The sequence below is a fragment of the Malaclemys terrapin genome (assembly GCF_027887155.1).
Source record: "Malaclemys terrapin pileata isolate rMalTer1 chromosome 20 unlocalized genomic scaffold, rMalTer1.hap1 SUPER_20_unloc_1, whole genome shotgun sequence".
In the NCBI taxonomy this organism is placed as follows: domain Eukaryota; kingdom Metazoa; phylum Chordata; order Testudines; family Emydidae; genus Malaclemys; species Malaclemys terrapin.
Window position 1 is genome coordinate 354,234 of NW_026530188.1, and position 24,077 is coordinate 378,310.

Sequence of the window (24,077 nt, forward strand, 5' to 3'; positions counted from 1 at the left end):
TGGGGGAGGCAGGGGGTGCTGTGGGGCAGGGCCGTGGGGCAGGGCAGGGGGCGCTGTGTTGCAGGGTTGTGGGGGAGGCAGGGGGCGCTGTGTTGCAGGGTTGTGCGGGAGGCAGGGGGCGCTGTGGGGCAGGGCCGTGGGGCAGGCCAGGGGGCCCCCAGGGGACGCACGTAGAGGTGATGCAGCCCCTTGAAGTCGTCGCGCCGCAGCTCCGTGATCTGGTTGTTCTGCAGATCCAGCAGCTTCGTGTCAGGGGCGATTTCCTTGGGCACCGTCCTCAGGCCTGGGGGAGATATGGGGGGGGTGAGGGGGGGCGGTGAGACGGGGCATCGGGAAACCCAAATTCCCCCCCAAAACTGGGACTCAGAGACACCCCTGCATGGGAGAGACCCACAGTCCATATAATGACCCCACTCCCCTCCTGGAGCCAGGAGAGAACCCAGGAGTCCTGGCTCCCACCCCCACTGCTCTAACCCACCAGCCCCCACTCCCCTCCCAGAGCTGGGGAGAGAACCCAGGAGTCCTGGCTCCCAGCCCCACTGCTCTGACCCACCAGCCCCCACTCCCCTCCCAGAGCTGGGGAGAGAACCCAGGAGTCCTGGCTCCCAGCCTCCCCTGCTCTAACCCACCAGCCCCCACTCCCCTCCCAGAGCCAGGAGAGAACCCAGGAGTCCTGGCTCCCAGCCCCCCCTGTTCTAACCCACCAGCCCCCACTCCCCTCCTGGAGCCAGGAGAGAACCCAGGAGTCCTGGCTCCCGGCCCCCCCTGCTCTAACCACTAGCTCCCACTCCCCTCCCAGAGCCGGGGAGAGAACCCAGGAGTCCTGGCCCCCAGGACCCCCTGCTCTAACCACCAGACACCACCCCACTGCTGGGACAGGAACCCCGGCGTCCGGGCATACCCAGGTCAGAGCACTGCACCACCCGCAAGTGGCAGTGGCAGCCGAACGGGCACAGGCCCCCGTAGGTGGTGACGACGTCCTCGAAGTCAGGGACCCCCGAGGTGGGGAAGATGCCCGAGGCCTCTTCGTCGTTCTGCAGGGCCGGGCCGTCGTCCATGGAGAAATCCCAGAAGGCCGTCTGCTCGAAGGGCAGCGCCCCCGCCAGGCCCAGCAGGGCCACCAGGAGCAGCACACGCAGCATGGTGGGGCTGGGGGCCAAAGGGGAGAACGGGGTTAGGGGGAGCATGGGGGAGGGGCCGGTTATACGGGGACCCCTCGCCCGGGGCCGGGCTGCAGCTGGCTCTGGGGTGGGGCAGGGGGGCCGGTTATACGGGGACCCCTCGCCCGGGGCCGGGCTGCAGCTGGCTCTGGGGTGGGGCAGGGGGCCGGTTATACGGGGACCCCTCGCCCGGGGCCGGGCTGCAGCTGGCTCTGGGGTGGGGCAGGGGGCCGGTTATACGGGGACCCCTCGCCCGGGGCCGGGCTGCAGCTGGCTCTGGGGTGGGGCAGGGGGCCGGTTATACGGGGACCCCTCGCCCGGGGCCGGGCTGCAGCTGGCTCTGGGGTGGGGCAGGGGGCCGGTTATACGGGGACCCCTCGCCCGGGGCCGGGCTGCAGCTGGCTCTGGGGTGGGGCAGGGGGCCGGTTATACGGGGACCCCTCGCCCGGGGCCGGGCTGCAGCTGGCTCTGGGGTGGGGCAGGGGGGCCGGTTATACGGGGACCCCTCGCCCGGGGCCGGGCTGCAGCTGGCTCTGGGGTGGGGCAGGGGGCCGGTTATACGGGGACCCCTCGCCCGGGGCCGGGCTGCAGCTGGCTCTGGGGTGGGGCAGGGGGCCGGTTATACGGGGACCCCTCGCCCGGGGCCGGGCTGCAGCTGGCTCTGGGGTGGGGCAGGGGGGCCGGTTATACGGGGACCCCTCGCCCGGGGCCGGGCTGCAGCTGGCTCTGGGGTGGGGCAGGGGGCCGGTTATACGGGGACCCCTCGCCCGGGGCCGGGCTGCAGCTGGCTCTGGGGTGGGGCAGGGGGCCGGTTATACGGGGACCCCTCGCCCGGGGCCGGGCTGCAGCTGGCTCTGGAGTGGGGCAGGGGGCCGGTTATACGGGGACCCCTCGCCCGGGGCCGGGCTGCAGCTGGCTCTGGAGTGGGGCAGGGGGCCGGTTATATGGCGACCCCTTGCCCGGCGCCGGGCTGTGACCCCCTGAGGCGGGGGGGGCAGCTCCATGGGGCCCTGCGCCCGGCACGTGAAGGGTCTGTGGGGTGAGCCAGGGCTCAGGGCCGGGCCGTGACCCCACCACAGCGGCCAGGATAAAATAAGGTCAACAATGACAGGCTGGGCTGGGCCCACAATTAGAGACTCGAGCGCCTGAGCCGGGGGTGGGGGGGAGCGGGGTTTGGGATTGCTCTAAACAGCCAGGGGGAGGGGCAGGGGAGACAGCTGGCTAGAGGGGGTGCAGAGACCAGAGCCCCCCCCCAAAAAAATCTTTGCCAGCGTCTCCAGCGCAAGTCCCCCATCCCAGTAGCCCAGCCAGCTCTGGGAGGGGAGGGGGTCTGGTGGGTCAGAGCAGGGGGGTTGGGAGCCCGGACGCCTGGGTTCTGTCCTGAGGAGTGGGGCTCATTCCCCCACCATTCTGTGCCTCAGTTTCCCCCGTGACAAAGTGGGAAAGTTCTTAATGTTTTCTCTGAATACTGTGTGGGTGCCTCAGTTTCCCCTATGCCGTTCTTAAGGCTCCAGGTGGCGAGAGAAGGGAGAGAGGCAGAGGCCGGAGGAGGGGCTGGAGGCTTGGCCGGTCGGGGACTCAGGGCTCCAGGGTCCCCCCCAAGATGGGCTTTGCTGAAAGTCGCTGATTCCTGTGCTGTGTCCCCGTCGGCTGAGAAACCTTCTGTGTTACCGGCTGACTGAGGGGCAGGAAGTGGGGTGCAGGGCCCCGACTCCCCCACACTCCGTGACCCCCCCGTCTGGGAGCAAGCGGGGGCTGTGTCTGGGCCGAGGGGAGGGGGCCACCGGCCGGGCAGACGCCTGCGGGGAGCGGTTACCTTGGGCAGGGAGCTGGGCACGATGCCACCTGCCCATTACACTGCTTTTTCCATGCCCCCCCCCGGGCACCGGGCCCCCCTCCCCCCGCAGCACAGAGCCCCCCCCCGGACCCCCCGCCGAGCCCCCCCGCCCCCCGCAGCACAGAGCCCCCCCCGGACCCCCCGCCGAGCCCCCCGCCCCCCCGCAGCACAGAGCCCTCCCTGGACCCCCCCGCCGAGCCCCCCGCCCCCCGCAGCACAGAGCCCCCCCCCGGACCCCCCGCTGAGCCAACCGCCCCCCGCAGCACAGAGCCCCCCCCGGACCCCCCGCTGAGCCCCCCGCCCCCCCGCAGCACAGAGCCCTCCCTGGACCCCCCGCCGAGCCCCCCGCCCCCCGCAGCACAGAGCCCCCCCCTGGACCCCTCGCCGAGCCCCACGCAGCACAGAGCCCCCCCCGGACCCTCCGCCGAGCCCCCCACCCCCCTCAGCACAGAGCCCCCCCTGGACCCCCCGCCGAGCCCCCCGCCCCCCGCAGCACAGAGCCCCCCCCGGACCCCCCGCCGAGCCCCCCGCCCCCCGCAGCACAGAGCCCCCCCCGGACCCCCCGCCGAGCCCCCCGCCCCCCGCAGCACAGAGCCCCCCCCCGGACCCCCCGCCGAGTCCCCCGCCCCCCGCAGCACAGAGCCCCCCCCGGACCCCCCGCCGAGCCCCCCGCCCCCCGCAGCACAGAGCCCTCCCTGGACCCCCCGCCGAGCCCCCCCGCCCCCCGCAGCACAGAGCCCCCCCTGGACCCCCCGCCGAGCCCCCCCGCCCCCCCGCAGCACAGAGCCCCCCCCCGGACCCCCCGCTGAGCCCCCCGCAGCACAGAGCCCTCCCTGGACCCTCCGCCGAGCCCCCCGCAGCACAGAGCCCCCCCTGGACCCCCCGCCGAGCCCCCCCGCCCCCCGCAGCACAGAGCCCCCCCTGGACCCCCCGCCGAGGCCCCCGACCCCCGCAGCACAGAGCCCCCCCTGGACTCCCCGCCGAGCCCCCCGCCCCGCGCAGCACAGAGCCCCCCCCTGGACCCCCCGCCGAGCCCCCCGCAGCACAGAGCCCCCCCCGGACCCTCCGCCGAGCCCCCCACCCCCCTCAGCACAGAGCCCCCCCTGGACCCCCCGCCGAGCCCCCCGCCCCCCGCAGCACGGCGCCCCCCCAGTGCCCAGCCCTGGCTCCCTTCTTCCCGCTGAGCTCCCGGCGGCTCTGGGCTGTTTGTTTACTGGCTTTGACTCGGTGCCGGGGAGGGGGAGACTCAGCTCATGTTCCATGGGGCGCGGGGGGGGGGTGCAGCTGGAGGCACTATTCAGGCTCAGCCCCACAGCGCAGCCATGGGGGCAGGGCTGGGTTCTGAGCTCAGCTCCCCCAGAGTCAAACCGGAGTCACTCCTGATTGCAATGGGGGCAGGGCTGGGTTCTGAGCTCAGCTCCCCCAGAGTCAAACTGGAGTCACTCTTGATTGCAATGGGGGCAGGGTTGGGTTCTGAGCTCAGCTCCCCCAGAGTCAAACCGGAGTCACTCCTGATTGCAATGGGGGCAGGGCTGGGTTCTGAGCTCAGCTCCCCCAGAGTCAAACCGGAGTCACTCCTGATTGCAATGGGAGCAGGGTTGGGTTCTGATCTCAGCTCCCCCAGAGTCAAACTGGAGTCACTCCTGATTGCGCCGGGTCAGGGCGGTTCTGCTCCTCTGTACATCTAGATGATCCTATCCCAGTCCAGCAGCTCCAGCCAGGAGTCAGCCCCGGCCCCAGCTCCTGCTCCGGGGATGCAGCCAACAATTACAGCCGGCTGCTGTCCCCGGCCAAACCCACGCGGCCCCCCCCCTGCCCCAGCCCCATGGCCCCCCCGGTGCCCACAATAGAGTCTTTGTCCCCGCAGCCGGGCGTGTTTGCGCTCAGCGGCCGGGTCACGCCTTGGGGTTTGGAGCCGGCGTGGGGCTGGGGCCGGGCCAGGCGCTGGGCTGGGCCCGCGGGGCAGACCACAGAGTTACTGCCACATCCTCGCCGGGCTAACGGGGCCTGTGCCCACGAGGGGGGGACGGCTCCCATCTGGCCCCGGGGGGGGTCACTCAACTGACTGCAGGGGGTCAAGGGTGATCCTGATTTCAATAGCAGAACCCAGGAGCCCGGCCTCCCAGCCCCACCCCTGCTCTCACCCACCAGACCCCCCCCCCCCCCTCCCAGAGCCAGGGGAGAACCCAGGTGTCCTAGCTCCCAGCCTCACCCCCTCGCTTTAACCCACCAGCCCCGCCACCCCTCCCAGAGCCAGGGGAGAACCCAGGTGTCCTGGCTCCCAGCCTCACCCCCTCGCTTTAACCCACCAGCCCCCACTCCCCTCCCAGAGCCGGGGAGAGAACCCAGGAGTCCTGGCTCCCAGCCCCCCCTCGCTTTAACCCACCAGCCCCCACTCCCCTCCCAGAGCCGGGGAGAGAACCCAGGAGTCCTGGCTCCCAGCCCCCCCTCGCTTTAACCCACCAGACCCCCCACCCCTCCCAGAGCTGGGGAGAGAACCCAGGAGTCCTGAATGCAGAGCACTAGCCCTCCTCAGTCCCCTTCTCTTCCCCCACCCCCATATCCAGGGAACAGCTGGACCATTGAAAACCCCGTCTACGGTTCACCGCGTCGGGCGCTGCTCAGACCCACCCCCCCGCCTGAGATCAGGGCCCCGTCGAGAGCTGAACGGACAAACGAGGGGTCACTGTCCACAATTCCCAGCTGCAAGCACCATGTGACTGGGCCAAGGAGCCTGGGATGGTGCCGGCAAGGGAACCCAGGCGTCCCGAGAGCCAGAGAAAGACCCCATGAGTCCGGAGCGCTGGGACAGCCCTGGGAAGGGAACCCAGGCGTCCTGGGTCGGGAGCGGAGAGCTCCGGGCACAGGGCCAGGGCTGACGGCCCAACAGATGCCACCTCACCAGCCCTTCTTCCACGGGATGACCTATCCGCCCAGGGTGGGGGCGGGTCTCCTGGGGGTGTCCCCAGAGTGGGGCTCCGTAGGCTTGTCTATAGCAGTTGAGAAAGGGATGGAGCAGCAGGGAACCCAGGAATCCGGGAGTGCCCAGCACACGGGCTGCCTAGGAACACTCCTCAGCACAAGCCCGCCCGGACGCCTGGGTTCCCTCCCTGGCCCTGGGAGGAGAGTGGGGGCTGGTGGGTTAGAGCAGGGGGGGCTGGGAGCCAGGACTCCTGGGTTCTCTCCCCAGCCCTGGGAGGGGAGTGGGGACTGGTGGGTTAGAGCAGTCGGGACTGGGAGCCAGGACTCCTGGGTTCTCTCCCCGGCTCTGGGAGGGGCAGTAGAGTCTGGTGGGGTACAGCAGGGGGACTGGGAGCCAGGACTCCTGGGTTCTCTCCTCACCTCTAAGATCTGGGAAGGGGGCTGACTCAGACACACACTGAGATCCTGTGCCTGGATTTGTGGATCACTGTTTGAAGCCAACTAAAGGGCTGCAAATGGAACCCAGGAGTCCTGGCTCCCAGCCTCCCTGCTCTGACCCACCAGCCCCCCTCCCCTCCCAGAGCTGGGCAGAGAACCCAGGAATCCTGGCTCCCAGCCCCCCTGCTCTGACCCACCAGCCCCACTCCCCTCCCAGAGCTGGGCAGAGAACTCAGGAGTCCTGGCTCCCAGCCCCCCTGCTCTGACCCGCCAGCCCCCCTCCCCTTCCAGAGTTGGGCAGAGAACCCAGGAGTCCTGTGATTAAACCTTCCTTGCTGCCCCCCTGCAATGTCCCCTTGGGTGCCCCCCAGCTCCATGGGCCGCAGGGACACTTTCATCACAACCTGCACCATGCGTAGCCTCAGAACTCGCCGCTCGCGTCACCCGGACCAGCCCGACCCTCTCCGCTCCCCCTGGGCTCTGCCAGCCATGAGGGGGGAGTCCCACTTGGCACCATACCCTGATGCACTGGATGGTGGGTGGCCCAGACAGTCCCTCTCCCCAGTATTCAGGACTCCTGGGTTCTCTCCCGGTTCTGGGAGGGGAGTGGGGGCTGGTGGTTAGAGGGGGGGGACTGGGAGCCAGGACTCCTGGGTTCTCTCCCCGGCTCTGGGAGGGGAGTGGGGGCTGGTGGTTAGAGCAGGGGGGGCTGGGAGCCAGGACTCCTGGGTTCTCTCCCTGGCTCTGGGAGGGGAGTGGAGACTGGTGGTTAGAGCAGGGGGGGGCTGGGAGCCCGGACGCCTGGGTTCTGTGCTGCAGGGGGTGACTCTGGATGTACAGCGGTGCATCTGGGATGCTATCCACCCCGTGCGGTCCAGAAAGCATCAGTCCAAGACAGCTTGTTCGCCGGCTGGGAATCCATTCCCTGGAGCGCCAGGGACAGAGGAAAAACTGACAGATCCTGTTTTCCATCCCCGCAGCATCTGCCAAGCCGGGGGCGCAGAACATGGGGCGCAGAGGGGAACATACCACCCCAAGGCAACAGTGCAAGAACCCAGGAGTCCGGGGAGCTGCTATGTGAGGAAATCACCCCCCTGCACTGAGGCTACAGCCCCCCGCCCACCAAAAAAACCCAGAACCCAGGAAACCAACACCAGGGAATTTCCCCCCAGGAATGGGGGCTGACCCCCAGAAAAATAGAACCCAGGAGTCCTGGGTCCTGATGCTGGAAGAATCTTGCCCACTGGATTGAGGCTGCCCCCCCCCCCCAATAAAACAGAACCCAGGAGTCCTGGAAGCTGATGCAGGGGGAATTCCGCCCCCACCCCAGCATGGGAGATGTGCCCCCCCAGAACCCAGGAGTCCGGTGAGCTGATGGGGGGGGTCTATCTGCCTGGGGAGTGCTCAGTGCCCCGAAGTCCCCCCCCAGTGCCAGAGCCCTACCTGTGGGAGTTCGGGGGCAATGCGCACGCTGAAGCAGCACAGGTCCGTCCGGGCGGCGCTGTGGGTCTGGCTGGGTGGATTCCCTCGCTGGGAGCTGGATGCCGGACGCACACGCACACACACAAGCCAGGCCCACATCTGGATCCCATCAGACACCTGCCAAAAAGCCAGAGGCCGGGAAAGTCAAACCCGCCCGGAGATCGGGGGGGGGGGGGGGTGAGGAGCTTGGGGGGAAACCTGGTATAGATGTAGCTAGGGTGTGGGGGGGTGGATGGAGGGGGGTGGCGATGGACAGACAGATGGGGGGCAGGGGATGGACAGATGGATGGATGGAGGGGGGGATGGACAGACAGATGTGGGGGGTGGAGAGACGGATGGACAGATGGATGGAGGGGGGCATGGACCGACGGACAGAGGGGCGGGGGATGGACAGACAGATGGACAGTGGGGGATGGACAGACTGATGGAGGAGGGGGATGGAGAGACGGATGGACGGATGGATGGAGGGGCGGGGGATGGAGAGACGGATGGATGGAGGGGGGATGGACGGACGGATGGTCAGACAGATGGAGGGGGGATGGACAGATGGATGGAGGGGGGGATGGACAGACGGATGGCGGGGGGATGGTCGGAGGGATGGAGGGAGGGATGGGGTGGGTGTGAGGAAGTGGGGGGTTCTCTGGGGTTTGTCACTGGTTTGCACGCCGCGGGGGTGGGACTCAGTGTCCCTGGTTTAACGAGGGGAGGGGAGAGGGAGTTCGGCCGATGGCCTGGAGAACGGAGACCCCAGCGACTGGTGACCGGGTGACCCGGAGTCGCAGCCGGCTCTGGCCAGTGGGGGGACAATGGGCTGCGGGGAGAGGACCCCAGTGACCGGACCAGCCGGTTCCAGCCCGAGGGGCCAGAGGACAGAAGAGGGGAGAGGGGCCCAGGCGACCCTGTTTCCCTGGAGAGAAGACAATGGACAGAGGGGGGCTTGGGGCCGGGGGTATCAGATGCCCAGCTGGGGAGCAGGGGGGTCGGGGCTGGAGAGGGGGAGCAGGCAGAGCCCCCCTGAATGCAGAGAGACTGGGATGTGCTGGACTGAGGGGGGCCAGGCCTGAGGCCGGAGAGTTTCCTGTGCTGGGGTCAGACACTCGATAACCCTCCTGTGTGATGCTGGCTGAGAGACAAGGGGCTTCTCCCAGGGACTGCACGGGGCCAAGAGTGGCCCCGACCTGGGAGCCCGTGACAGTGGGGGATGGACAGACAGATGGAGGGGGTGGGCCCAGGAGCAGAGGGGGGTCTGCTGGGTTATAGCAGGGGGCTGGGAGCCAGGACTCCTGGGTTCTCTCCCCGGCTCTGGGGGGGGGGAGGGGGGCTGGTGGGTTAGAGCAGAGTGGGGCTGGGAGCCAGGACTCCTGGGTTCTCTCCTGGCTCGGGGAGGGGAGTGGGGGCTGGTGGTTAGAGCAGGGGGGGGGGCTGGGAGCCCGGACTCCTGGGTTCTCTCCCCGGCTCTGGAAGGGGAGGGGGGCTGGTGGTTAGAGCAGGGGGGGCTGGGAGCCCGGACTCCTGGGTTCTCTCCCTGGCGGGGGTTGAGGGCTGTTTTGCTCCTGCCTAGTCCCGTGTCTGGGCCCGTGTCGCGCTCTCCCATGTGCCGGGCCCGTCTTCGGCTCCGGTCGCTGGGGGGCCGCAGGCTCTGCTGGCAGGGGCAGGAATGCAGCGGGAGAGGATGTGAGGCCGGGGGAGAAAATTCCTGCGCTGATCTCTGGCCCGAGCCGGCGCCTGGCCTCAGGGGATGTGTCCAGCCCCAGAGCATCAGCCCCCGGCTCCAGGAGGGGAGTGGGGCCTAGTGGTTAGAGCGGGGGGGGGCGGGGCTGGCAGCCTGGACTCCTGGGTTCTTTCCCCAGCTCTGGGATGGGGCGGGGGGCAGTGATACGGGGACCCCTCCCCCGGCGCTGAGATGCGGCCCCTCTGGGGTGGGGCAGGGGTCAGTGATACGGGGACCCCTCCCCCGGCGCTGAGATGCGGCCCCTCTGGGGTGGGGCAGGGGTCAGTGATACGGGGACCCCTCCCCCGGCGCTGAGATGCGGCCCCTCTGGGGTGGGGTGGGGGCCGGTGATACAGGGACTCCCTGGAGTGCAGCCCCCTGCCGCTGATTGTGCCCCTTCCCAGGCCCCCAGTCCTCTGTGGGGAGCACGTTCCCCCTTCCCATGCTGCCCCCCCACTTTCTGCTGATGGGGCCAGAGCCGGGGGGGCCCTGGATCCCCCAGCCTTATGTAACTGCCATGGGGGGGGAGCTGAGCCCTGGACCCCCCCTCGATCTGGGGGGGTCCGGCCAAGGAGGGGGCGCAGAGGGGAGACCGCTCCTTGTGGGGCTCCCCCCACCTCTCCAGCAATCTGCTTTGCCCCTCCCCCCAGCCCTGGGCTCCCCCCCCCCCGCCCCCCCATCGGGACCCAGGCCGGCCGTGTTTTCACAGCTGCAGCCGGTACATGCCTTCGCCATCACATCAGCCCCCCACGCTCTCCCCCCTTCGTCCTCGCCCGGAGCGGGGGCTGGCAGCGCCCCCAGGCAGGACCCCTTTGTCTCAGCCCAGCTCCCGGCTTGACCCCAGAGGGGCCGCGTCTCCACACCCGCACCCCACAGAGCAGGCCCTGGCCCCCCAGCAGCCCGGCAGGGAGCTGATGTGTGCATGGGCCCAGAGCCCAGCCCGGCTATATATAGCCCTGGGCACGGCCTGCCAGGCAGCCGCCGCATAGCCCCACCCGCCTGCCGGGACGCTGACAGAGCTGGGGCCGGGCGGGGCCCATTACCGGGGTGGGACAGGGGGCCAGGACGTGGCCCTCTGGGGTGGGGCAGGGAGCTGGTTATCCGGAGACCCCTCGCCCCGTGTTAACATGCGGCTGGCTCTGGGGTGGGTCAGGGGCTGGTTATCCGGGGACCCCTTGCCCCGTGTTAACATGCGGCTGGCTCTAGGGTGGGGCAGGGGGCTGGTTATCCGGGGACCCCTCGCCCCGTGTCGATGTGGCTGGCTCTAGGGTGGGGCAGGAGCTGGTTATCCGGAGACCCCTCGCCCCGTGTTAACATGCGGCTGGCTCTGGGGTGGGTCAGGGGCTGGTTATCCGGGGACCCCTTGCCCCGTGTTAACATGCGGCTGGCTCTAGGGTGGGGCAGGGGGCTGGTTATCCGGGGACCCCTCGCCCCGTGTCGATGCGGCTGGCTCTGGGGTGGGTCAGGGGCTGGTTATCTGGAGACCCCTCGCCCCGTGTCGATGTGGCTGGCTCTAGGGTGGGGCAGGAGCTGGTTATCCGGAGACCCCTCGCCCCGTGTTAACATGCGGCTGGCTCTAGGGTGGGGCAGGGGGCTGGTTATCCGGGGACCCCTCGCCCCGTGTCGATGCGGCTGGCTCTGGGGTGGGTCAGGGGCTGGTTATCTGGAGACCCCTCGCCCCGTGTTAACATGCGGCTGGCTCTAGGGTGGGGCAGGGGGCTGGTTATCCGGGGACCCCTCGCCCCGTGTCGATGCGGCTGGCTCTAGGGTGGGGCAGGGGCTGGTTATCCGGAGACCCCTCGCCCCGTGTTAACATGCGGCTGGCTCTGGGGTGGGTCAGGGGCTGGTTATCCGGAGACCCCTCGCCCCGTGTTAACATGCGGCTGGCTCTAGGGTGGGGCAGGGGGCTGGTTATCCGGGGACCCCTCGCCCCGTGTCGATGCGGCTGGCTCTAGGGTGGGGCAGGGGCTGGTTATCCGGAGACCCCTCGCCCCGTGTTAACATGCGGCTGGCTCTAGGGTGGGGCAGGGGCTGGTTATCTGGGGACCCCTCGCCCCGTGTCGATGCGGCTGGCTCTGGGGTGGGTCAGGGGCTGGTTACTGGGGACCCCTCACCCTGTGCTGACATGGGGCTGGCTCTGGGGTGGGGGGCTGGTTATCCGGGACCCCTTGGCTGTCCCTGACTGCGAGGGGACAGCGCCCCCGCCCCCGCCCAACCCTGCTCCCCAGCACCTCCTGTGCCCCCGGGCAGGCAGTGGTGAGGGCACCAGCCATCCTGGCTCTAACTTGCCTTGACTAGTCCCAGCAGCTGGTGGTGCGGCCATCCCGGGGGGTCCTGGGGGCCAGGTGCAGGCGGGTGGTGCTAATGGGGGCGGACGGGGCGGGGCCCAGGGAGGGGGGATGTGAGAGCCCTGGCCATGGGGAGAGGTGGGCGAGACCCTCAGCAGTGGGGGTGGAAAGGGAGTGTAAGCCCCCCCTCCACCCCCACAGCTCCTCCCATCCCCCCTCCATCCCCCCTGCTCCACCCATCCCCCTGTCCACCCCCCAGCTCCACCCATCCCCCGTCCATCCAATGCTTCCCAGTTCCCATTATTGGGCCATGAGGAGCTGGGGGGCCTGGGAGGGGCCGGAGGGCTCAGGGGGGCCTGGCAGGGGACGGGGGGCGGAGGGGCCTGGCAGGAGCTAGGGGAGGGGACAGTGCTTAGGGGGCAGGACCCTGGATTCCGTCTTTGGAGCGCCGTGGGGCTGCGCAGGGTGGGGGGCACTCTCAGGCACTTCCTGCTGTGGGGCGGCGGGGCGGGGGGGGCAGCTGTTGTGCTTGGCCGGCCCAGGGGCCGCTGGAGCCGGACGCCGTGTTTATCTAACCCCGGCCGGCTGCAAATTGGAACCAGGCAGGACGCGGAGCGACACTGAGACGGGGGGCTGCTGAACACCACCGGCAGCTGGCTCTGGGGTGGGGCGGGGGCTGGTTACCTGGGGACCCCTCGCCCAGCACTGAGACGCAGCTGCCTCTGGAGGGGGGCGCAGGGGCTGTTGACCAGCCCCACAGCAACATTTGGACCCTCCCCATAGAGCTGCGCCCATCCCTCCAGGCCCCTGCCCCCCAGCTGCCCCCCAAGTGGCGGATAAAGCCGAGCATGCCCTCGGCCGCAGGTGGGGCAGACAGAAAACGGGGAGGGAGCCGGTGCCTTGTGCCTGGGCACACTCGAATGCCGGCTCACCCAGAGATGTGGCGGGCACAGCGGGGGGTAGGGGAGAGGGAGCCCCTGGCTGGCCGGCCAAGTCCCCAACTTGTAGGGAAAAGCCTGGTGCTCGACCGGGACACCCCCCCCAGCGGGATAACGGCAGCGCTGGCCGGACAAATCCCCCAGGCTGGGAAACTGAGTCCTGGTGCCGCACTCGGAACCCAGGCGTCCGGGGGCCCAGCCCAGCCTGCGAGCCCCCCCTCGCCCACACGGCACAAATCCACACATCGAGGCTTGGCTGCCGCGCCCGGCAGGCCCGTTTATCAGCCAAGGAGGGGACAGCACCAGGGGTCCCCCATTGTATTCCCAGCCCGAGCGGGGCGGGCCTGGGGAAGGGAGGCTCCAGAGACCCCCGCCTGAGTGACAGACAGACGGATGGCGGGGGGGCAGACAGCTGGACAAGGGGCATGGATGGGACAGCAGCAACTCGGCCAGCTCACCGAGCAGGGCCTTGTGGAGCCCCCAGCCCGGGGTCCCGGCGCCCCTAGGCCCAGCCGCGCTGTGACAGGCCCGGGGTCCTGGCGCCCCTAGGCCCAGCTGCCCTGTGACAGCCCCGGGGTCCCGGCACCCCTAGGCCCGGCTGCCCTGTGACAGCCCCGGGGTCCCGGCGCCCCTAGGCCCGGCCACGCTGCGGGTGCAGCACCACGCTGTGGTAGGCCCGGATGCAGGAGAAGGCTGTGGGCGGGATGCGCCGCGGGTCGATCAGGTTCTGCTCCAGGCGCATGGAGACCAGGCTGGAGTCCTCGGCCAGGCGCGTGTCACACAGCGCGTTCAGTGGCACCTGCCTGCAGGGGAGACGGGGTGAGGGGCTGGCTCCCAGCGCTGGGGCACGCGGCTACAGCGCCGGCTGGGCTCCAGGACGCCTGGGTTCCCTGCCCGGCTCTGGGTGCGCAGTGGGGCTGGTGGGTTAGAGCGCGGGTGGTGGGGGCCGGACGCCTGGGTTCTCTGCCCGGCTCTGGGTGCGCAGTGGGGCTGGTGGGTTAGAGCAGGGGTGGCGCGGGCCGGACGCCTGGGTTCTCTGCCCGGCTCTGGGTGCGCAGTGGGGCTGGTGGGTTAGAGCGGGGGTGGCGGGGACCGGACGCCGGGGTTCTCTGCCTGGCTCTGGGTGCGCAGTGGGGGCTGGTGGGTTAGAGCGGGGTTGGTGGGGCCCGGACGCCGGGGTTCTCTGCCCGGCTCTGGGTGCGCAGTGGGGCTGGTGGGTTAGAGCGGGGCTGGCGGATGCCGGACGCCGGGGTTCTCTGCCCGGCTCTGGGTGCGCAGTGGGGCTGGTGGGTTTGAGCGGGGGTGGCGCGGGCTGGACGCCGGGGTTCTCTGCCCGGCTCTGGGTGCGCAGTGGGGCTGGTGGGTTAGAGCGGGGGTGGCGCGGGCCGGACGCCGGGGTTCTCTGCCCGGCTCTGGGTGCGCAGTGGGGCTGGTGGGTTAGAACGGGGGTGGCGGGGACCGGACGCCGGGGTTCTGCCCGGCTCTGGGTACCCAGTGGGGGCTGGTGGGTTAGAACGGGGGTGGCGGGGGCCGGACGCCGGGGTTCTCTGCCCGGCTCTGGGTGCGCAGTGGGGGCTGGTGGGTTAGAACGGGGGTGGCGGGGCCCGGACGCCGGGGTTCTCTGCCCGGCTCTGGGTGCGCAGTGGGGGCTGGTGGGTTAGAACGGGGGTGGCGGGGCCCGGACGCCGGGGTTCTCTGCCCTACCTGATGAGGTTGTGACTCAGCCGCAGGACCTGCAGCCCCTTGAGGCCCAGCAGCCCGCGGGGCACGGCCTGCAGCCGGTTGTGGTCCAGGAGCAGCTCGGCCAGCGAGCGGCCCAGCCCGGCGAAGGAGGTGGCATGGACGCCCTCAGCCCGCAGGCGGTTGTGAGAGAGGTGCAGGAACTCCAGCCCCGGGCGCAGGTGGGCGAAGACATAGCCCGGGATGCGCTCGATGCGGTTGTGGTGCAGCGTCAGTTGGCGCAGCCGGCGCGGCAGGAAGGACGGCACGTGCACCAGTCGGTTGTAGGAGAGGTCCAGGGACTCCAGCTTCCTGCAGGGGAGGGGGGCTGGGATTAGGACGCCGGGGTTCTCTCCCAGGCTCTGGGAGGGGAGGGGGCTGGGAGCCCAGACGCCGGGGTTCTCTCCCCAGCTCTGGGAGGGGAGGGGGGCTGGGAGCCGGACGCCTGGGTTCTCTCCCCGGCTCGGGGAGGGGAGCGGGGCTGGAAGCCCAGACGCCGGGGTTCTCTCCCGTGCTCTGGGAGAGGAGGGGGGCTGGGAGCCGGACGCCTGGGTTCTCCCCCCGGCTCTGGGAGGGGAGGGGGGCTGGGAGCCAGACGCCGGGGTTCTCGCCCGTGCTAGGGGAGGGGGGCTGGGAGCTGGACGCCAGTGTTCTCTCCCGGCTCGGGGAGGGGGCTGGGAGCCCGGACGCCGGGGTTCTCTCCCGTGCTCTGGGAGGGGAGGGGGCTGGGAGCCCAGATGCCGGGGTTCTCTCCCCGGCTCAGGGAGGGGACGGGGGCTGGGAGCCGGACGCCGGGGTTCTCTCCCGGCTCGGGGAGGGGAGGGGGGCTGGGAGCCGGACGTCGGGGTTCTCTCCCATGCTCTGGGAGGGGAGGGGGGCTGGGAGCCGGACACCTGGGTTCTCTCCCTGGCTCGGGGAGGGGGCTGGGAGCCCAGACACCGAGGTTCTCTGCCCGGCTCTGGGAGGGGAGGGGGGTGGGAGCCGGAAGCCGGGGTTCTCCAGCACCGCAGGGTGACTCACGGGAGGTCGATCCAAGCCCGTGGCGCAATCCCATCCTCCTGGAGCCTGTTGTTGCTCAGAACCAGGACGCTGAGGTTCAGGGTCTTGTTGAGCAGCCCCTCCCGCACCTCCTCAATGTGATTGGAGTCGAGATGCAGCTCCTGGGGAAAGCTCGGGGTTACGGCCCCCCCTCTCTTCACCTTAACTCTGCCCGCCAGAAACTCCCAGCACTTTCACCTTGACTCTGCCTCTCAGAAAACCCCTGCAGCTTCACCTTGACTCTGTCCCACAGAGGCCCACAGTACCTTAAATCCACCCCAGAGACACCCCTTCCTGTCATCTTAACACTGCCCCATAAACACTCTGACACCTTCACTTTAACTCCACCCCAGAGAGCCCCCCAGCACTTGACGGCTGCCACATGGAGACCCGGGATGGGGCAGGGGGCCGTGGCCCTGGGTTCCCAGGCTGACCTGCAGGGTGGAGGGCAGGCCTGAGGGGATGGCCCGGAACCGGTTCCGATCCAGCCGCAGGTACATGAGTCCGTGCAAGGCTGCGAAGGACGTTGGGATCACGTTCCCGTCATGCAGGTCGTTTCCTTCCAGCTCCAGGGTCAACAGCCTATCGAGCCCTGCCGAGAGACGGGGGCCTTGGGGTGAACCCCCGAACACCCCCTGAGCTGGGAGAGAACCCAGGAGTCCTGGCTCCCACTCCCCCTGCTCTAACCACCAGCCCCCACTGCCCTCCCAGAGCCAGGAGAGAACCCAGGAGTCCTGGCTCCCAGCCCCCCAGCTCTAACCACCAGCCCCCACTGCCCTCCCAGAGCCAGGAGAGAACCCAGGAGTCCTGGCTCCCAGCCCCCCCTGCTCTAACCACCAGCCCCCACTCCCCTCCCAGAGCCAGGAGAGAACCCAGGAGTCCTGGCTCCCACTCCCCCTGCTCTAACCACCAGCCCCCACTGCCCTCCCAGAGCCAGGAGAGAACCCAGGAGTCCTGGCTCCCAGCCCCCCAGCTCTAACCACCAGCCCCCACTGCCCTCCCAGAGCCAGGAGAGAACCCAGGAGTCCTGGCTCCCAGACCCCTGCTCTAACCACCAGCCCCCCCTCCCCTCCCAGAGCTGGGGAGAGAACACAGGAGTCCTGACTCCCAGCCCCCCCTGCTCTAACCCACCAGCCCCCACTCCCCTCCCAGAGCTGGGGAGAGAACCCAGGAGTCCTGGCTCCCAGCCCCCCCTGCTCTAACCCACCAGCCCCCACTCCCCTCCCAGAGCCGGGGAGAGAACCCAGGAGTCCTGGTTCCCAGCCCCCCCCTGCTCTAACCTCCAGCCCCCACTCCCCTCCCAGAGCCGGGGAGAGAACCCAGGAGTCCTGGCTCCCAGACCCCCTTGCGCCGGGGAGACCCCAGGCATTGGCTTATTCCCAGGGAGGGTCCCCGGGGCCCGTCTCACCTCGGAAGGTGTCTCTCTGCAGGCCCTGGAGCCTGTTGTCGTTCACTTTGAGCTCCAGCAGGGACGGGGGCAGCACCGGGATCCTCCTGAGACGGTTCCCATCCAGATTCAGCCGCTTCAGCTGGGTCAGGTTCTGGTGTGTGTGGGGGGGGAGTGTATGGGGAGGGGGTCCGGTGGTTAGAGCAGGGGGGCTGGGAGCCCGGACTCCTGGGTTCTCTCCCCAGCTCTGGGCGGTGAGTGGGGGCTGGTGGCGTAGAGCGGGGGGGGCTGGGAGCCAGGACTCCTGGGTTCTCTCCCCGGCTAGGGGAGGGGAGTGGGGGCTGGTGGTTAGAGCAGGGGGGCTGGGAGCCAGGACTCCTGGGTTCTCTCCCCGACTCTGGGAGGGGAGTGGGGACTGGTGGCGTAGAGCGGGGGGGGCTGGGAGCCAGGACTCCTGGGTTCTCTCCCCAGGGTGCCGTGTGGGTGAGAAGCCATGGGGAGTGGGGGGCCAGTGCTGCTGTTCACCCACCTGGAAGGCCTTGGGGTGCAGGCCCTTGGAGTCCAGCTGGTTCTTGCTGAGATCCACCCACTGCAGGTTGGGGAGCCCCGCAAAGGCCCCGCGTGGCAGCCGGGAGATCTCGTTGTCTGGGGATGCGGATGGGCGATTAGCTTCCCGCCCAGCCCTGGAGCTGAGGGTGTCTGGGGATGGAGCCCGGATCCCATGGCCAGGCGGGAGTGTTGCCATGATCAGGCTTGACCCCAGTCCAGCAGGCCAGAGACCGCCCCCCCCCCCCCCGGATCCCTAGCACATCAGCTGGAGACGTGGCCACGCCCCTTGGGGAACTGTCTGGGGTGAATGCACCTCACTGCTACAAATGGACCCCTTGTCCCCGGCCCCTCGCCCCCAGCCCTCGTCCCTTGTCCCCAGCCCCGGCCCTGGAATCTCGCCCCCAGCCCTCGCCTCTCGCCACCAACCCTCGTCCCTTGTCCCTGGCCCCTCGCCCCCAGCCCTGGCCTCTCACCCCGGACCCTCGTCCCTTGTCCCCGGCCCCTCGCCCCCAGCACCAGCCCCTCGCCCCTTGCCCCCAACCCTCGCCCCCTGCCACAGCCCCGGCCTCTCGTCTCCAACCCTGGGGGACGTGTGGACGGGTTCATGAGGAGTGATGGATGGACGGACAGATGGACGGAGGCTGGACGTGGCTGGGGATGGACGGACGGAGGGTGGACGTGGCTGGGGATGGACGGACGGATGGACGGAAGGTGGACGTGGCTGGGGATGGATAGATGGACGGAGGCTGGACATGGCTGGGGATGGACGGACGGAAGCTGGACGTGGCTGGGGATGGACGGATAGATGGACGGAGGGTGGACGTGGCTGGGGATGGACAGAGGCTGGACGTGGCTGGGGATGGATGGACGGACGGAAGGTGGACGTGGCTGGGGACGGATGGAGGGGTTCATGGGGGGTGATGGATGGATGGATGGACGGACGGAAGCTGGACGTGGCTGGGGATGGACGGACGGATGGACGGAAGGTGGACGTGGCTGGGGATGGATAGATGGACGGAGGCTGGACATGGCTGGGGATGGACGGACGGAAGCTGGACGTGGCTGGGGATGGACGGATAGATGGATGGAGGATGGACGTGGCTGGGGATGGATGGATGGACGGAAGGTGGACGTGGCTGGGGACGGATGGAGGGGTTCATGGGGGTGATGGATGGATGGACGGATGGAGGCTGGACGTGGCTGGGGATGGACGGACGGATGGACGGAAGGTGGACGTGGCTGGGGACGGATGGAGGGGTTCATGGGGATGATGGATGGATGGACGGACGGAGGCTGGACGTGGCTGGGGATGGATGGAGGCTGGACATGGCTGGGGATGGATGGATGGACGGACGGAAGGTGGACGTGGCTGGGGACGGATGGAGGGGTTCATGGGGGTGATGGATGGATGGACGGATGGAGGCTGGACGTGGCTGGGGATGGACGGACGGATGGACGGAAGGTGGACGTGGCTGGGGACGGATGGAGGGGTTCATGGGGGTGATGGATGGATGGACAGACGGAGGCTGGACGTGGCTGGGGATGGATGGAAGGTGGACGTGGCTGGGGATGGACGGAGGCTGGACATGGCTGGGGATGGATGGACGGACGGAAGGTGGACGTGGCTGGGGACGGATGGAGGGGTTCATGGGGGTGATGGATGGATGGACGGATGGAGGCTGGACGTGGCTGGGGATGGACGGAAGGTGGACGTGGCTGGGGATGGACGGAGGCTGGACATGGCTGGGGATGGATGGACGGACGGACGGAAGGTGGACGTGGCTGGGGACGGATGGAGGGGTTCATGGGGGTGATGGATGGATGGACGGATGGAGGCTGGACGTGGCTGGGGATGGACGGATGGACGGAAGGTGGATGTGGCTGGGGATGGACGGAGGCTGGACATGGCTGGGGATGGATGGACGGACGGACGGAAGGTGGACGTGGCTGGGGACGGATGGAGGGGTTCATGGGGGTGATGGATGGATGGACGGATGGAGGCTGGACGTGGCTGGGGATGGACAGATGGACGGAAGGTGGACGTGGCTGGGGACGGATGGAGGGGTTCATGGGGGTGATGGATGGATGGACGGACGGAGGCTGGACATGGCCGGGGATGGACGGATGGATGGATGGACGGAGGGTGGACGTGGCTGGGGATGGACGGAGGCTGGACGTGGCTGGGGATGGATGGACGGACGGACGGAAGGTGGACGTGGCTGGGGACGGATGGAGGGGTTCATGGGGGTGATGGATGGATGGATGGACAGATGGAAGGTGGACGTGGCTGGGGATGGACGGACAGACGGAAGGTGGACGTGGCTGGGGACAGATGGAGGGGTTCATGGGGGTGATGGATGGATGGACGGACGGAGGCTGGACGTGGCTGGGGATGGACGGATGGATGGAAGGTGGACGTGGCTGTTGATGGACGGAGGGTGGACGTGGCTGGGGATGGACGGACAGACGGAAGGTGGACGTGGCTGGGGACGGATGGAGGGGTTCATGGGGGTGATGGATGGATGGACGGATGGAGGCTGGACGTGGCTGGGGATGGACGGATGGATGGATGGATGGAAGGTGGACGTGGCTGGGGATGGACGGAGGCTGGACATGGCTGGGGATGGATGGATGGACGGACGGAAGGTGGACGTGGCTGGGGACGGATGGAGGGGTTCATGGGGGTGATGGATGGATGGATGGACGGAGGCTGGACGTGGCTGGGGATGAACGGATGGATGGATGGAAGGTGGACGTGGCTGGGGATGGACGGAGGCTGGACATGGCTGGGGATGGATGGATGGACGGACGGACGGAAGGTGGACGTGGCTGGGGACGGATGGAGGGGTTCATGGGGGTGATGGATGGATGGATGGACGGAGGCTGGACGTGGCTGGGGATGAACGGATGGATGGATGGAAGGTGGACGTGGCTGGGGATGGACGGAGGCTGGACATGGCTGGGGATGGATGGATGGACGGACAGAAGGTGGACGTGGCTGGGGACGGATGGAGGGGTTCATGGGGGTGATGGATGGATGGACGGATGGAGGCTGGACGTGGCTGGGGATGGACGGACGGATGGACGGAAGGTGGACGTGGCTGGGGACGGATGGAGGGGTTAATGGGGATGATGGATGGATGGACGGACGGAGGCTGGACGTGGCTGGGGATGGATGGAGGCTGGACATGGCTGGGGATGGACGGATGGACGGAAGGTGGACGTGGCTGGGGACGGATGGAGGGGTTCATGGGGGTGATGGATGGATGGACGGACGGAGGCTGGACATGGCTGGGGATGGACGGATGGATGGATGGACGGAGGGTGGACGTGGCTGGGGATGGACGGAGGCTGGACGTGGCTGGGGATGGATGGACGGACGGAAGGTGGACGTGGCTGGAGACGGATGGAGGGGTTCATGGGGGTGATGGATGGATGGACAGATGGAAGGTGGACGTGGCTGGGGACAGATGGAGGGGTTCATGGGGGTGATGGATGGATGGACGGACGGAGGCTGGACGTGGCTGGGGATGGACGGATGGATGGATGGATGGAAGGTGGACGTGGCTGGGGATGGACGGAGGGTGGACGTGGCTGGGGATGGACGGACAGACGGAAGGTGGACGTGGCTGGGGACGGATGGAGGGGTTCATGGGGGTGATGGATGGATGGACGGATGGAGGCTGGACGTGGCTGGGGATGGACGGATGGATGGATGGATGGATGGAAGGTGGACGTGGCTGGGGATGGACGGAGGCTGGACATGGCTGGGGATGGATGGATGGACGGACGGAAGGTGGACGTGGCTGGGGACGGATGGAGGGGTTCATGGGGGTGATGGATGGATGGACGGACGGAGGCTGGACGTGGCTGGGCATGAACGGATGGGTGGATGGATGGATGGAAGGTGGACGTGGCTGGGGATGGACGGAGGCTGGACATAGCTGGGGATGGATGGATGGACGGACAGAAGGTGGACGTGGCTGGGGACGGATGGAAGGGTTCATGGGGGTGATGGATGGATGGACGGATGGAGGCTGGACGTGGCTGGGGATGGATGGATGGATGGATGGATGGATGGAAGGTGGACGTGGCTGGGGATGGATGGATGGACGGACAGAAGGTGGACGTGGCTGGGGACGGATGGAGGGGTTCATGGGGGTGATGGATGGATGGACGGATGGAGGCTGGACGTGGCTGGGGATGGACGGATGGATGGATGGATGGATGGAAGGTGGACGTGGCTGGGGATGGACGGAGGCTGGACATGGCTGGGGATGGATGGATGGACGGACGGAAGGTGGACATGGCTGGGGACGGATGGAGGGGTTCATGGGGGTGATGGATGGATGGACAGATGGAAGGTGGACGTGGCTGGGGACGGATGGAGGGGTTCATGGGGGTGATGGATGGATGGACGGACGGAGGCTGGACGTGGCTGGGCATGAACGGATGGGTGGATGGAAGGTGGACGTGGCTGGGGATGGACGGAGGCTGGACATGGCTGGGGATGGATGGATGGACGGACGGAAGGTGGACGTGGCTGGGGACGGATGGAGGGGTTCATGGGGGTGATGGATGGATGGACAGATGGAAGGTGGACGTGGCTGGGGACGGATGGAGGGGTTCATGGGGGTGATGGATGGATGGACGGACGGAGGCTGGACGTGGCTGGGCATGAACGGATGGGTGGATGGAAGGTGGACGTGGCTGGGGATGGACGGAGGCTGGACATGGCTGGGGATGGATGGATGGACGGACAGAAGGTGGACGTGGCTGGGGACGGATGGAAGGGTTCATGGGGGTGATGGATGGATGGACGGATGGAGGCTGGACGTGGCTGGGGATGGATGGATGGATGGATGGATGGATGGATGGAAGGTGGACGTGGCTGGGGATGGATGGACGGACGGAAGGTGGACGTGGCTGGGGACGGATGGAGGGGTTCATGGGGGTGATGGATGAATGGACGGACGGAGGCTGGACGTGGCTGGGGATGGATGGTGGCTGGACATGGCTGGGGATGGATGGATGGACGGACGGAAGGTGGACGTGGCTGGGGACGGATGGAGGGGTTCATGGGGGGTGATGGATGGACGGATGGAGGCTGGACGTGGCTGGGGATGGATGGACGGACGGAAGGTGGACGTGGCTGGGGACGGATGGAGGGGTTCATGGGGCTGATGGATGGATGGACGGATGGAGGCTGGACGTGGCTGGGGATGGACGGACGGAAGGTGGATGTGGCTGGGGACGGATGGAGGGGGGGACAGACATGGACGGGGGGATGGATCGAGGGGCGGGGTGAGCGTACAGGAGATGGACTGGCTCTGCCCCCCATACCCAGCTGCTCCCCACTCCCCGCCCGCCCAGTCCCCGTCCCCCCAGCCGTGGGGTCTCACCTGCCAGGTAGAGCATTTTCAGCCCAGGGTCGCTCAGCGCTGGCACCTGCTTCATGTGGACGTTGCTGCAGGCGATGGCCGACTCGGAGAGGAGGCAGGTGGTGGGCAGTGAGGGCATGATGGGTCCCCCCTCGAGCTGCGCGCCTGGCCGGGCTCTGCCCCTCTGCAGCCGGGGGGCATTGCTCCGCCAGGGGGGTGGCCCCTTCCCCAGCACCAGCTGCCCTGTGGAGCAAGACAGAGTCATCCATGGGGACAGGACCCCCGAGAGGCAGCACCCTGAGGGACGGGACCCCCAAGAGGGGGATATTCTGGGGGGACAGAACCCCAGAGAGGCGGTGTGACGAACTGGGCCTGTTCTGACTGTGGTCTGTGAATGCTGACAGGGGAGTGTGGCTGGGATAGTCTGCATCGGGGGATGGGAGTCTGCCCGAAGGCGAATACCTGAGCGTGTAACATGAGAACCCAGGAAGGGGTTGGAGGCCAGGTGACACCTTTGCCCGGGAACTGAACAAAGGCTGTGGGAGGGGTCGCTGAAGGGAGAGTTTTCCAGGGCTGGCTGGTGATATGGCTGGGAGGCAGACCGGGCTCTGACCTCCCGAGGGGGCTGGGGTGCCCTGGGACTACAAGATGGACCTAACTTGGGGGGGGATCCTGTTGTCTGTGCCTGCAAGACCTGTCTTGGACTGTGTTCTTGTCGTCTAAATAAACCTTCTGCTTTACTGGCTGGCTGAGAGTCATGGTGAATCGCAGGAAGCCGGGGGTGCAGGGCCCTGAGTCCCCCACACTCCGTGACAGGCGGCACCCTGGGGGATGGGAACCCCGAGAGGGGGTATTTTGTGGGGACAGAACCCCGGGGGGGGCACCCTGGGCAGAGCTGATTTTTGGGGTGGTGGCACTTCCAAAAAGTTGATTAAAATATCGTTTTGGCCGCCATCGGAAAGCTGGGGAATGTCAGGAAATGGGAGCATGGACGCATGGGGGGCTGAGGTCAGTGTTTCCGGTGCAGGGGGTGGGGGACTGGCCTGGCCCCTAGGGTTACCATATTATAATACAACAAAAAGAGGACACTCCACAGGGCCCCGGCCCCGCCCCAACTCTGCCCCCTCCCCTGAACGCCCCACCCCCTGCTCCTCCTAGGCAAGCAGCAGGTAAGCCGGGGCGGGGGGGGAGCGGTAGGAGGCGCTGCCCAGTCTGCCTCCCCCCCCG

At 68.3% G+C, this 24,077-nt stretch overlaps 1 protein-coding gene across 4 annotated transcripts in view; it reads right to left on the reverse strand.

Moving 5' to 3' along the window:
- Positions 1-24,077, reverse strand: part of BGN (biglycan) — a 38,766-nt gene that overhangs the window by 12,748 nt on the left and 1,941 nt on the right. Inside the window, exons 2-10 of one of the 4 annotated variants that reach the window (XM_054014873.1) lie at positions 22,872-23,093; positions 17,450-17,565; positions 16,942-17,074; positions 15,968-16,125; positions 15,516-15,655; positions 14,481-14,807; positions 7,801-7,956; positions 902-1,149; positions 171-283 (exon numbers count right to left, since the gene is read on the reverse strand). In XM_054014873.1, the coding sequence (XP_053870848.1) occupies positions 171-283; positions 902-1,149; positions 7,801-7,956; positions 14,481-14,807; positions 15,516-15,655; positions 15,968-16,125; positions 16,942-17,074; positions 17,450-17,565; positions 22,872-23,093 (1,613 nt within the window). Of the gene's footprint in view, positions 1-170; positions 284-901; positions 1,153-7,800; positions 7,957-14,480; positions 14,808-15,515; positions 15,656-15,967; positions 16,144-16,941; positions 17,075-17,449; positions 17,566-22,871; positions 23,193-24,077 lie in introns of those variants that run through there. The other 3 variants (XM_054014872.1, XM_054014874.1, XM_054014875.1) reach the window with 3 other exon arrangements.